Here is a 13,935-nt window from a genome sequence, read left to right as displayed (position 1 = left end):
GAAACCGATGAACTTCTCTAAAGGTAGTCAATGTGCAGCTATAAACAGGAAGGGACCTTCTCCTGCGGGCAGTTCCTCATTCCATTCCATCTAAACCCTGGAGGCTCCATTTAAAATAAGAAGACTCATTTCTAGGTGCGAGCTTTTGCCTCTATGATCCCATTTTTCCAAACTGTTCTGAATATGAAGGAGTAGGAAGGCACATTTATATCAGCTTTTCCTCGGGGTACTTTTGAACACAACTTTTCATGGATAAAGGAGAGGGAGAGGGGGATGTGCTGGTGTGGCTACCGAACTTGGAGACCATTAAGACTGAGGGAGGACAGCACAGATGGAAACCACTGAGGCTTGCTGGGTATCCCTGGCTCTCACAAGACCATGCTGGCTAGAGAGGGGAACTAGCTGACCTGCTCACGGGGCCCCAGGACAAGGTTGTCTTTAAAACTAGAACAGCATCCTAAGGAACTGACTCCGAAGGTTATTCTCCAGAATGCTTGGTGGCCATCCTGGATTGCAGCAACCCACTTGTCATGCGTCATAAAGCCCACACGCGTGCCTCGGGTCAGGGCAGTCCACGCCAGGGAAATGAGATGTCAGCCTCACGAGCCGCTGCTCGTAGGAGCTCGGTTTTATTGTTTCAGCAACACAAAAGGCTGCTGTCTCTCTTTAAATAACAAACTACACAGATCACAAGAAGCAGAAATACAGATGGTTTCCATGGGAACGCACATACGGATTCAATAAATAATATAAAAATGCTTTTGCGCTAAAATAGAACTCTCGTGTCATAGTTACAGGTCCATCCATCTCTGTTACCAGAAGAAAAAGCCAGATCTACTATTACTTAAAACATAGAAAAATATAATTTAATAACAGGACTAAAAAGAAAAGCCAGTGTTGAATTTATAAACCACACACAATATATATAACCACAGGGCAGATAAAAATCCAAGGAAATAGGGGGAAAAAATCACAGTTGATAACCCAGAAATGATGGCTCCTCCCACAAGCTGCTGTCAGAGATGCTTTACATCTAGGGCAGAAATAAAAAGGGATGCTTGGGTATTTTCTTCCAGAAAGGACTCAAACTGTCAGATGCTGGAGACCTAAGTCTAACGCTGTGGATTCAAATCAGCTATAAGAAAGCCTGTTCTTCTTCAAAGACCAACACTTTGAACCCACTCTCTGTGGCTGCTTTTAAATGAAGGAACATTTAAAATGCGTGGGTTCCCATATCATGGCACCGCCTGGTTGCTTGTAGGAGCAGCCACACCTGTTTTGTGTCAGAAAAACAGCTGTTAGTCTGTTTATTCATTTACTTCTAAGTCAGGGTTTCCCCTGAACCGGGATGTCTTGGGACTTGTCATCCTCCTGTCTCGGTGTCCTGAATACTAGGGCTGCTGGTCTGAGGTGCTATTCTGTGTTCTCCCTTATTCTTCTAAGTAGACAAAAGCAACCAACAGAGAAAATGTCAATGTCCACCAAGAACTGAGGAGATGAAACTTCCTGTTCATCCTTCTTCATTCCCATAGCAACAAACAAGAGGAAGAGGCCTGAACCGACCAATGAGGGTAAAGTGACCCTATTAACAACCAATGTGAGCAATTCAGGCTTTCAAGTAAACCTCACTCCAGAAAAGATTTTTTAATTTAAATTATACAAGTTCCAAGTAGAAACAGAGCTAAACATGTAGGAAGGCTGTGATGCCATTTTGGGATTCACCAGATCTAAGTTGAACACACCCCGCCTCAGCAGCCCATTCGAGGACAGTGACTAGGTCACTGCCTCTCATCAGCTGGGCTACGCAGCCAGTGTCAGCTGACGGGCTCAGTGTCTGGGATGTACCACTGAGGAGGGACCTTCCTGGGAATGTCCATCGAAGAACACATGGCACCTTTGTGATGGGAGCAAGTTGGCCTCAGGAATGAAGCAAGCAAGCCTTGCAAAAAAAAAAATCCCTTGAGGATTCTGAGGACATGTCCCATGGGTGCCCTGGGTTCCTAGGTGGGTTACCATGTGAGGTGTGTGGCTACCACCAGCCTTTTCCCTCTGTTCTTCCTACCACAGATTTTCTGTTTCAGGAAACTGAAACAGTGAGTTCCTGTCCTGAGGAGCTCTGTCCCCTTACACTCGGACAACTGGTGAACAATTCTGGCTAGTGGGGCCTCAGAACAGCTGCTTCGCACAGGCACATAAGCTGAGGTAGAGGCGACCACTCTAGCTAAATCTTATTAGTTGGTTAACAGCCTGATGCTCATCCTCCACTCACTTTGTGGACTGAACCCAGAACCTGGGACATCTAAGGTGACACCTTGGCCCCAGAGCTACTGCCATAGCCCTTGGTGTCCTAAAGGCAGAGACTTGCTATGTAGCCCAGGCTAGCCTCAAACTCATAAGCCTCCTGACTCTGCCAGTCAAGGCTGAGCTTGTAAGCCTGCAGTACCTCTCCTTAGTGGGTTCCCTCCACCCCCCATTGCTGGTTTAACACACACAGTATGCAATGTCAGCCAATGGACCTCACAATAGGACACAGGAGTGTACACTCTGGTATAGCAAGACAACCACGACACTGTGACAGTTTCCACTGGCTTTATAAAAAAGAAAATTCACATTTAATTATGACCCAGAGGCAAAAGAAGGGTGCCCCAAGAACAAGAGGATATTTTAGGTTAAAATAAATAATCAAACTTGGGGGCTTGCCAAGGGTTTTAATTTGGTGTGTGTCACAGAGGCTTTAAAACAATCTAATGTCCTTGGGCTTTGCTCATTGCTTCTTGCTTGATGAAGCCAAACCTACTCAGAGCATAACTGTGTAAAAACAGCATTGCATGGAACACCCTTGATCACGTTAAGCATTCCAGTCCAGAAACCCGACTCACCAGAACACACGGCTCAACCTGTTAACGGGTACAAGAGGCACCTGGGGACCCTTTGGCAGGACGGAAACTCTCAGAGCTGGGTATTCCAGCCCCAGCCGGCTTCCCCTTTCATCCTATGGGCCCAGGACACACCTCAGCCTTGGGCTGGGGTGGAAAGACGTGGCATTAGTGGATCCATCGCCAGCCCATACGAATCTAGGACTCTGGCAAGGGCCATCCTCCATTCCTCTCACTGTGTCCTTGAGGGAAATGGGGTTGAAGGGACAAAATGGTTTTCTTGTAGTCTGAGACAGGAGAACTTATAGGAGACCCCCCCACCATGTATACACACACACACACACACACACACACACACACACACACACACACACACACAACCTTTTCTAAAAGGGAAGGAGCCTTAAAATTGACTTGGCCCAAAATAATAACACATGGTACCTGTGACAGTCTGGTGTGATTTCATGCAGGTGCAGGATCCCATGACCCTGTGTCCTCTTAAAAGACTTTGGTATAACTCTGATCCCGATAAGAGATGTTTTACGGCTGGGTCAACACCTGCTGGGGTCAAGCCCCACCCCCCAGTGTGGCGGGGGGTGTCTCTATATGCCCTAAAGAGGCCAGAGGTACAACCCTCCACCCATGAAGGTCTGACTGAGCGTGTATGGGCTGCCTCTTCTAACCGTGCCTCCACGGCAGCCACAATAACTACACGTGCGTGTGTGGAGCAGAATCTGAATACTAGTCTTTTAAGCAAGCAGGGTACCTGTGCCAGGTGACGCCACATCCCCACCCAGGAGGCAGTGGACAGTGGCACTGTGGGTGAACTTGAACCCTGAATGTGAGGTGAGATAGGCACCGAGCCTCACAGGACCCCCGGACGCACACCTGCAGAGTAACAGGTCCTCTCGGTAGATTATCTTCCGGACTCTCAAAAGGTAATTGCGATTTAAAATGAAAACACACATATAAATAAATAGATGCCTTGTTTTCCCAGCACAGGGACACAACACACACTGGGAACTGTCTGGAAGATCCAGGGCAGAATGCAAGGAATTCTGCTGTCAGGTTTCTCTATGTGTCCAGGAGTTCATCGAGAGATTCGGTAACACCACCCCTGGGAACTGGACAAGTCCACGGAGACCTTGCAGGACTTCTCAGTGTGGTAACCCGGGGGCCCCGGCATTTATTCAGGGCACCAGCTGAAAATGCCACCTTTGAGGGGAAGGGGGCTGGGCAAACTGCTGCCCCTGTCAGAAGAATCCAGTGCACAGTGCATTAGTGACAGAAAGGTGTGGGTCATGCCAGGGTGCACAGGGGACCCCTGGGCATTGTCACCCACCAGTGTGAAAGGCAAGGCAGCAACTCATCTCTTCCCTGGGCACAACCTCAGATGTTCCCCAGGTCAAACAGAGGGAGCAGAACTCTGTCATAGACCTAACCATCATGGAGACCCTGAGTTCATGCACACCATGCATGTGGGGGCACTGTCTGGTGGGTTACCTGTGCAACCTTGAACTCCTGGTCGTGCCCACCAGAATGCCGTGGAGTTTCCTCCAGGGGACATCCTATCTCCTCCCTTTGACAGGCATCTCTGGAAAGAAGCCACCAGAGGCAGGAAGTGCCTATGATGCTCGGGGCTACCTCACTACCTCGGGGTCAGCAAGGAGTTAGCTCTGACCTACAGAGACCCTTCTCCAGGGTCTAAAACCTCAACCCCCCACACCTCAGGCAGGCACTCAAATACAGCAATGCCTAGGACAGGCCACCATAGCCCCAGAGACTGTGAGTCCACCCCAGATATGGGTGAGCCCACCCCAGATATGCTCCCTGCCAGACATGAAAGCTTGAGAGGTAAGGACCATTTGACGGTCTGGGTCCGTGGACACCAAAGTGAGAGGGTTGCACAAAAATATGCCTCTGCTTCTTCAGTAATTTTGAGTGTGGATAGGTCAGCCCGGAGGGTGTCCCAGCTCCCAAAGGGCCACCCTGGTATTGTGCCTCCTCAGCCCGGAGCAGCCCAGTGCCCAGAAACACTGTGTCTCAGCCCCACACGGTTCCCCATGGCTCCAACTCCACTCCTGGGCTGAAGAGCCGGGGCCCCTCCTTCAGGCCCTGCTGCTCTGTGGTTCAGAGGCCGCTGCTATTTCTGTGACACAGAGGTGGCTTGGAGAACTCCAGGATGGCGGCACGTGGTTTGTTGAGGAACTTGGGGGCTCGGCGTAGCAGTCTCTGGGCCTCATTGAAGGTGCACGTCAGCTCCTTCAGCCACTGTGCAAACTCGGGGTCACTCTGCATAGAGATGTAGGTGAGAATTGGGGTGCGTCTACTCATCCTGCCAACAGTATCTACACATGGAGTCTGACACTGGACACATGCTACAACACGCTGAGGCCTGTCCCCTACCTACCCTCAGGTCACTCACTCAGGGAACCTGGTCGGACAGACAGAAAGCCAGCTCTGGACTCTCTCAGGGAACTTCCAGCACCATAACTATCCTACAGCTTATAGAATCGTAGTTGGGGGAGGGGACTTAATGCTTAAGGAGGGCATCAGCACAGGGGAAGCTGAGCCAGGAGAGACCTGAGTTCCTGGCCACCCTGGACTCCACAGTAAGACCCGGCCTTGTTCTATGGGCTTCTCTGCCTCTGCTCTGTGAAAACACGTGTGGTGCACACGCCTCAGTACACCGCGGTTACGTTACCTAAACCTCACACTTCCAAATCCGTGAGAGAGGCAAGGGGAAGCTTGGGGACAGTTGCCGGAGCCACTGTTTTCATTCCAGGGGATGTCACTGAAACTTAACCTCGTCATAATCCTGCAGACATGGGGAGGGGGGCACACCCTCTCAGAAGTGAAGGAGAGAGGGGAGGGGGTAGGAACCCTGTGGAGGGAACATGGGGGGCAGCATTTGGGATCTAAAGTAATTAATTTAAAAACCTTACCTCGCATTGCAAGACAAATTGCTTCCCTCCTTTTATCCTGAGTAAGATGCATTTTCTGTCTTTAATCTGGGTCTCCTCCACAGACATGATCTGTTCCATGGTCAGCAGACTTTGCTAAACACAATCAGTCAATGGTTATTTTGGTATTGGGTGATCTCTTGGGGTAAATCAAAGTACGCTTTCAAAAGAAAATAGCATTTCTTTTCTTCTTTGCCTGATAGTCTAGAAATAAGGAAAATGGCCACAAAAGAAACACACAGACACACAGACACACACACACACGCACACACACACATACACACACACAAAATTCCAACGTGAAACATCAGGACAATCATGCTTCTGTAAGGGCCAGTGGCCTAGCATTCTGGATGAGTGTTGGTTTGGGCAACTGTGGATGTGCAGGGCCACATCACATGTCACAGCATCTGTCACTGTCCAGCCATCATCAGAACAGTGGGCATGGTAGGTGACAGCTGTGGTGTGAACATGGACACTACAGCTGTCTTGTTCTGAGTCCAAAAGACCTAAATGCGGGTGACAGTCTTACAGGATCCTCACAGGAGACCTATTGTGATGGCTCCGCAGGAGGCCACCGCACAGTGCCTTCCTCCCCAGGGGAGGGTGTTTGTTTACATGATAGATAAATTCTACAAAAATCTGGAGTGAATAAGCATCAGGAAAACCTCGTGTGTTTTCTATTCTTCTGCTCACTCTGACAGACCTACCCCAGGGAATGCCCAGCTTCACACAGAACACCTAATGAAGCAAAAGAGGGAGAGACAGAGAGACAAGGGCAAAGACATAGAGGCAAAGAGAAACAGTCAGAAAGAGATAAAGAGAGAGAGAGACAGACAAAGAGGCAGAGAGAAACAGAGACAGAAACAAAGAGAGAAACAAAGAGGCCAAAGAGAGACAGAGAAAGAAACAGACAAAGAGAAAGAGACAAAGAGGCAGAGGGAGACAGACAGACAGACAGACAGACAGACAGACAGAGAAAGAGACAGTGAGAGAGGCATAGAGAGAAACAAAAGAGACTGGGACATAGAAACAGACAGAGACAATGACAGAGACAAAGAGGCAGAGGGAGACAGACAGACAGACAGACAGAGACAGAGAGACAGCGAGAGAGACACACACAGAGACACTGAGACTGTTGAAGAAGCTTGCTGTGGCCTCCTCCACTGCTAGCCTTGTAGAGGACTGCCTGCCTAGGCTCCAGGAAAACACTTCAACACCCATCAGCGCAGAACTGCAGCTTGGGGTGCCCATAAAACACCTGACTTAAGTGCATCAAGTCTTACCAACTTTAATTTCAAAGGGCCTTCTGGCACAGCTGTGAGGTGACAATAGGCTATTGCCACCATTCATAACTGTCTTGGACTTCACCAGCAGTTAGCAAACACCATGGCTCAACATCAGGATAAAGGAGTTGAGCCTCCTGCTTGGCCTCACTGACTGGGGCACTGCTGAGCCTCAGTCCTGCCTTCCAACACTCATAAACCATGTCCTGACCCTGGGATGGACCCTGTCCTGCCTCCCTGCTCTGCCCACCCAGGCGGACGCCTTCCTGGGCCTCTCACACAGTGGCTGTTTAATAAGACAGCCTGGCTTGTCCCTCTGCTAACAGTAAATTGAGAAAGGCTCTGAGGGACTGTCATTTTGCCTACTGATTCCCAGCAGGGTGCAGACAGCATGGGTTGGCATCGGAGCCACCCTACATAGAGCCCACTGATGACACTTCCTGTAATCTGACCTGGGGAGAGACAGACAGAGCAGCGGAACACCTGAGTCAGCATCCCTCACCCACAGTGAACTGGCTGTGCCCTTGGCTGCTCTGGATTCCCCCTCAGTAAATCCAGTGTTGGACTCTAGAACCCCCTAAACCAGTGAGTTGTTTACAGCACCTAACCTTGGGTATGCTTGCAGCGATCACAGGAGATCTGAGGCTTTCTGTCTCCAGCTTCATAATGAGAAAACTGAGGCCTGGAGAGGTACCTTGGGGTGTCGTGAGTCCCGAGAGCAGTAGGCTGGGATGGTCATCTCTCCCTGCTTTGGTCTTCTCCCAGCTCAACCAATCCCCCCTCCAGCTTCCACTGCCCCCCTCACAGGTTTCCGGACTTTGGTCTCAGTCTTTCAAATGCCACCTGCCTCTTATTTGAGGAAGGGACTCGATTTGGACACTTACAAATTACTTGGACAACACCCCCTGTGCCTGTGACGCTAGAGACCATGGACATGAAGTGGTGTGAGAGAGCTACTGTACCCCAAGGCTGAGCAGGGCCAACCCCTGGGACTTACCCGAGACTCGCCCTCTCCTTTCCACTCCAGTCTGTTGGGAAACAGGTAAAAATAACGTCTTTGCCACTGCGTGAGAAAGGGGTTCCCCAGCTTCAGCATGTACCCGTGCATGATACAGTCCTTTCCCATTGCGTAATCTGGGGGTAAAGACACAATATTACTTCAGTGCCACTAGAACAGGTTCTGGGGTCTTACAAAGCAACTCATTCTGAACACCATTAGATCAGTTTTTAGACACACGGGACCAGGAGCTCAGGTCTCAGGTTCTCCGGGTAAAGGTTCGTTCTGGATTCATTTTTTTTTTTTAACCTATACATACAATAACGACTACTCTGTTATTTAACAGACTGTTTGATTGTGAAATCTCTCCAAAGTCCCATTGCTACTGGAGGGGCCTGTCCCTTAACCCACTTTCATCCTGTGACTCACTCTGAAGCCAGGCCTTTTCTTTCCAAGGGTAAGGTGGCAGTCACGGCAAACCCCTCCTCAATTCACTGAAGAGAGTCAGATCACCCCCAAAAGGCTGAGACTCTTGTGTCCCCCGAGAAGGAGAGAGAGCAAAGGACAGTGGAGGCAGGCAGGTGTTGGGGTCCACAGAGCTACCCTTCTGACACAGGCTTGCATGTCTGGGCAGAGTTAAAATGCATTTGTTAACTGGACACCGTTTTGGAATCTCCATGGGCCTCTTCCTGATTCTGTGATGCTCCACCTCCAAAACCTAAATTTTCAAGCCTGCTCCCAAAGTTCCAGGGGTAGTGGGACCCCAGATCCAAGACATGACTGCCTCCCTCAGTGAGCACGTGCAACCACAGGGTGACCAGAGTTTCTGAGAAACTCAAGTTGACCCTTCCAATCCACATAAAACCCAAGTCTGGTGTGTCCTTTCCTCAGCCAGGAAGTCCTGGATGACACGTGGTCACACAGCATTTTACCTTCCTCTTGGCCAAGCTGCTTATTTTTAGCCTTCTTCCTGGCCTCGATTTTATCAGTATCGGCGTTAACAGCGTCGTAGATGGTCTCCACCACTTCCTGCTGCCAGCGCTCCGAGATCACCAGCGGGAAGTTTTTATAGAGGTCCTGGTCACAGTCCAACAGCTGGGTGTGTAAGGAAAGAAGAGGGTGTGTTCCAGCACCTTCCTAGATGCAGGGCAGCCAGCACCATGGCCATGGGACCTCACCATGACCACATTCAGGGAGGGCTTCGTCATGGCTCCCAGGCATGCAGCTTGGGCCTGGCCTTCAAGAGGATCAGGTATTTTTGCCAATGAAAATGAAGATTTCTTAATTAGTTTTTAAAAATTGTCTGCATGCGGTACATCTATTTCTGTGTATGTAAATGTGTAGGAAGTACATGTATGTGTACATACATATATAGGTATGTGTGTGAGAATGTATGTGTGTACATCTGTGAGAATGTGTGTATGCATATGTATGTACATATACATGTATATGTGTGCATGTATGTGCGAAAGTTTGTGTACATGTGTGTGCATGTGTGAGTGTATTGTTTATGTACATGTGCATGCGCATGAGAGTGTGTGTGTGTGTGTGTGTGTGTGTGTGTGTGTGTAGTGCAGAGGTTGGCATTGGCATCTCCCTTATTTATTTACTTGTTTATATGTGGAAAACAGATTTTTCTCACTGAATCTTGTGAGTAGCAACTGAGTAAACCTGCTGATCAGTGAGATCCAGGCTTCCTCTTTGCTCTGCCTCCCCCACTTGCCCCTGCTGGGTTATGGGTGTGCACCACCACGCCAAAGTCCTATATGTGTGCTAGAGCTCTGAATGCAGATGTTCGCACACAGCAACATTGCTGACTGCATATCTTCCCAGCTCCACATACTGGGTTTTATTTAGAAGTAATAAGAGATTCTGAGAGCCAAATAGGCTTTCAACTGTGGGTGCTGTATTTGTAAAAATCTGCAGACATGGGTCTGCACAGTGTTTAGAATCTGATAAGAGAGAAAAGCCAGGCTGGCTGACCAACCTCCCTCAAACAATGGGAAAGGGGGGAAGGCTTGATGCTGGATGGCTCTGCCAGCATCTCACAAACTCTGACTCATCCACTACCATGAATGGCTGTTTAGACACAAAAGGTCATGGAGTGCAGGCTCTGCCTCTGAGAGCTCTAGTAACTCTAATGTCTCGGTCACACCCTCTGAGGCAGGCTTCACTGGGAAGCCAGGATATTGCGGTGATTTTACAGCTCAAACCCGGGTAGTGGGAGGTGCACTAGTTGGAACCTGTTGAGACCAGTCCTCCTCTTACCTTTCGGAGGCAGGAAAATGACCAGAGAGCTGCAGGCAGGCTGCTTAGAAGGCAAAGGGGGGGCTGAGCCCCTAAAGGGAGAATTTATCCCACATTCATTCAATGACCAAATTAAACCCACAGCGGAAATTCTTAGTCATTGAGTGTGACAAGAGGCATGTGTATTTATGTGTGAGTATATGTATGTGTGTGCATACATGTATGTATATATGTACTTATGTACTTTTGTGTGTTTATGCATGTGTATATGTTTATGGGAACACACATATGTATATGTGTGTATGTATACCTGTTTCTGTGTGCATGCATGTATCTGTGTATGAATGTGAGCATGTTTGTGTGTACATGCATATATGCATACATGCCTCTGTACATGTTTATGTGTATGTATGTGCTCTCTGTCACCCCTAGGATGGCAGAGCGTAGGAAGTTCCTAGTCAGAGTGGACACACACACTGCATTCCCAAAACAACCGCCACTGTTTACAAACACATGGTCTCACCTCCTGGAATTTCTGAAAGCTCATGTGTGTGTTTTGCCCATGCTGTTCATAATGAACTAGCCCAGCAGGGCAGGGCACACCTGTGACCTATGCCAGGAGGGATTTCCCGTTCAAGGCCAGCCTGGGCTACGTGCCAAGTTTGGTGCCAGCTTGTAATATACAGCAGAAACTCATCTCAAATAAAATAAAAACATGAGGAAGAAATCAATTTGAAGAGGGGAATTTATGTGGAAAAGAGATCATGAATTTTTTTTAAGAAGAAAAAAAGTAATCAAAAAGCCCAACTGAAAATGAACAACCACATCTTTCCAGATGTTTTAAATCATAAAGTATGGAGTTCTTTCTGGCTCCCTCCCTGGCCATGGCTCCTGCTCCCCACTTCATGTTGGCCACAGAGGCAGTCTCTCTGCCAACCTCCTCCCTGGCACCAACCCCAGTGCTCTCTCCAAAGCCACGATGTAGAAGATGCTAACTAGTTAAGCACTGACTTGTATGTCTGGAAGTCTAACCACCTCCTATATCACAGGTAGGGTGACCAAGGCTCGTGGCCCAGGCTCATCAACCGAGAAGCATCATCTTTGAGCCCAGCTTTGCCTCTAGCGACCTTGAGAGGCATCTGATGGGAAAAGTCTATTGTGACTGCAGAAATGTTTGAGTGGATCTGGACATGGACCAACCTCACTGCAGCACCTCCACGTTCAGTACCTGCACACATACGGGTCAGGTGTGAGATGCTTAGAGGAGCCTGCTGGCCTCCAGCCAGCCCAGGCCACTGATCCAAACCTCACAAAAGTGGATCTGAGTTAGCCACATCAGTGTTGCTGTGGTCTCTTTGCCCAACGCAAGCTCCATTCTGGGGGGGTCACACGGTAATACACATGGTCTCCTGGGGTCAGCCTCCTCCACAGGAGCCTCTGGCTCTGCCCAGTTGCCTCCGTGAATGGCTGCTTTCTTTCACATCTGCTTCTGCCCCCAGTCCCTTCTGTCTTTGCCCCCCCCAACAGTCCTGTTCTGGGAGTCCCTGCGAAGGTAGCCTATCAGCCTGGCCGAGGCACCAAGGCACCAGCTGTTCTGTCTCCAAGCCAGCAGGTGTGAGTTTGCCACTCAGAGCCATGGCCTGCTGCTGGAGGGGATGTGTTTAGGTGAGAAAGTGACGGAGATGCTAAGGATACACTCAAGCAGCAGAGAAGAGCCAGGCCCAGGGTAAGCCATCAGAGTCCAGGGCAGATGACAGGCTGTCAGGCAGGCAGGCGGTGACCTGCTGACTTGGGAATTTGAAGATGGTAATTTTCCCTCATGACTCACTCCCTCTGAGTATGTCTTGTCTCCACTTGGAAAACTAGAGTCATGCACCAGTGTCTGGCGAATGCAGGGGGTGATGCTAAGACCATGCTCAGTTCACCCTTGATTGACAAGGGCAAAGATTCCTGCCGTCTGCGCAGACTCGCCTCACACAGGGAGACCCTAGACTTGGAATCATGAAAGCCGTGACTTTTTTTTTTTTTTTTTTTTGCTCTGGGCAGAATGCTCCTTTACTCCCAAGTTGGGATTTCAACTGCAAATACCACATGTCAGCCACAGCGACACAAACCACCACCCCCTGCCACTCAGCAGCATGAAATGATCGGAAAAGAGGAAGCTGCCAAGGCTTCAAGGATGAAACTAAAACCATCGCTCTTCTTCTCAAGCCAAGGAAGGGTGGGTGGCCTGTTGCCCCAGCACTGGGGAGGCAGAGGAGAACCTGGGTTCCAAAGCCCGGGCTGCAGAGTAAGTTCAGTGTCTGGGATGTAGGTCTTAGCAGAAATCCTACACCCGTGTGTGTACCTTAATGCCTTTGGTGTCTTCTTCATCAAATGAGCCAATATCAAAGGCATCTGCAGCGTTGACTTCTCCCCGAGGAGGGATCAGGGGCGGTGGGTACTACAAGATCCAACAAGTAGGTAAGGCTCAGTTATCAGCTGACCTGTATACCCCAAGACAACAGTCTATAAAAAGAACACAGCCCCTGCCTTCAAAAAGCACATGCCCAGAGAATGAAGGCTCAGAGAGCGCATGCCCAGAGAGCGCATGCCCAGAGAACACGTGCCCAGAGAGCGCATGCCCAGAGAACATGTGCTCAGAGAGCACGTGCCCAGAGAGCGCATGCCCAGAGAACATGTGCCCAGAGAGCGCATGCCCAGAGAACATGTGCCCAGAGAGTGCATGCCCAGAGAGCTCGTGATCCACACAGCCAGCCCTCTTCAGTGCTGGCTGCCCGGGTGGTTGGAGCATGGCAGGGTAGACAGGTAGTCCGCTCCTCCCTGTAGAAATTGCTATTACTCTGCAGCAGGATTCACACAGAAAAACATTTTAAAAACTTAACCAGGGTGTTCCCTGTACCAAAGAGAATTCAGCAAAGCTTAAAATAAGGAATGGGGGGTGAAGTGGCGACATGGGAAAGGACCTGCTTAGTAAGGGAAGGGCCTGGACTACAACTCCAGCATGAAACAAAAATAAAAACATCAAATAAAACGTTTTTTTAAAAATTAGTAAGAAGTGGAATGGAGCCAGAAAACATCCACGTTCAAGTCAGATGTTCCCTGCATGTGTGAGTCTGACTCTACACACACCTCAGCCAGCCAGAGAACTGCTGCTGGGTGCCTTCTATTCGTTTGTTGAGAGGAGATCACCAACATTTTCATATGGTTGCCTCTCAGCACCTGCAGAGGATCTGTCCAAGCCATGGCTTGGCTAAAGGTCCACAGGTGAGCAGCGAGGAGTCACACAGAGCCTGTGCACACCTTCTGTAGACGTTACTCTCTGGGTGACAGTGTAAATGCCCTGTGCACAGTGCTCAGTCTGGGCAGTTGTGGCATTAGTGACCAGGGCAGAATCCACATGTGCTCAGGCCCTGTGGTCCCCTCCCCCCTCCCAGATATTTTCCATCCATAGCTGGCTGAACCACTAAGGCACATCTGGACTATATGAAGAAAATGAGGAAGAGGAAGAGAAGCCTCCCCTGTGGGAATCCCCTATGTGGTGATGAGTCCAGGCAGAAGATGCT

At 49.5% G+C, this 13,935-nt stretch overlaps 1 protein-coding gene across 1 annotated transcript in view; it reads right to left on the bottom strand.

The window, feature by feature from the left end:
* Positions 1-599: 599 nt before the first annotated feature.
* GRK3 (G protein-coupled receptor kinase 3) overlaps positions 600-13,935 on the bottom strand; it is a 100,032-nt gene continuing 86,696 nt past the window's right edge. The window contains exons 17-21 of the mRNA XM_080941356.1: positions 12,717-12,812; positions 9,055-9,217; positions 8,123-8,259; positions 5,822-5,935; positions 600-5,168 (exon numbers count right to left, since the gene is read on the bottom strand). Of these exons, the coding sequence (XP_080797482.1) occupies positions 5,007-5,168; positions 5,822-5,935; positions 8,123-8,259; positions 9,055-9,217; positions 12,717-12,812 (672 nt within the window). The 3' untranslated portion in view covers positions 600-5,006. The remainder of the gene's footprint in view (positions 5,169-5,821; positions 5,936-8,122; positions 8,260-9,054; positions 9,218-12,716; positions 12,813-13,935) is intronic.

Source organism: Micromys minutus (assembly GCF_963924665.1).
Source record: "Micromys minutus genome assembly, chromosome: 29".
Taxonomy (NCBI): Eukaryota; Metazoa; Chordata; class Mammalia; order Rodentia; family Muridae; genus Micromys; species Micromys minutus.
Note: the sequence above shows the minus strand (reverse complement) of the source record. Positions and strands in the feature narration are given on the sequence as shown.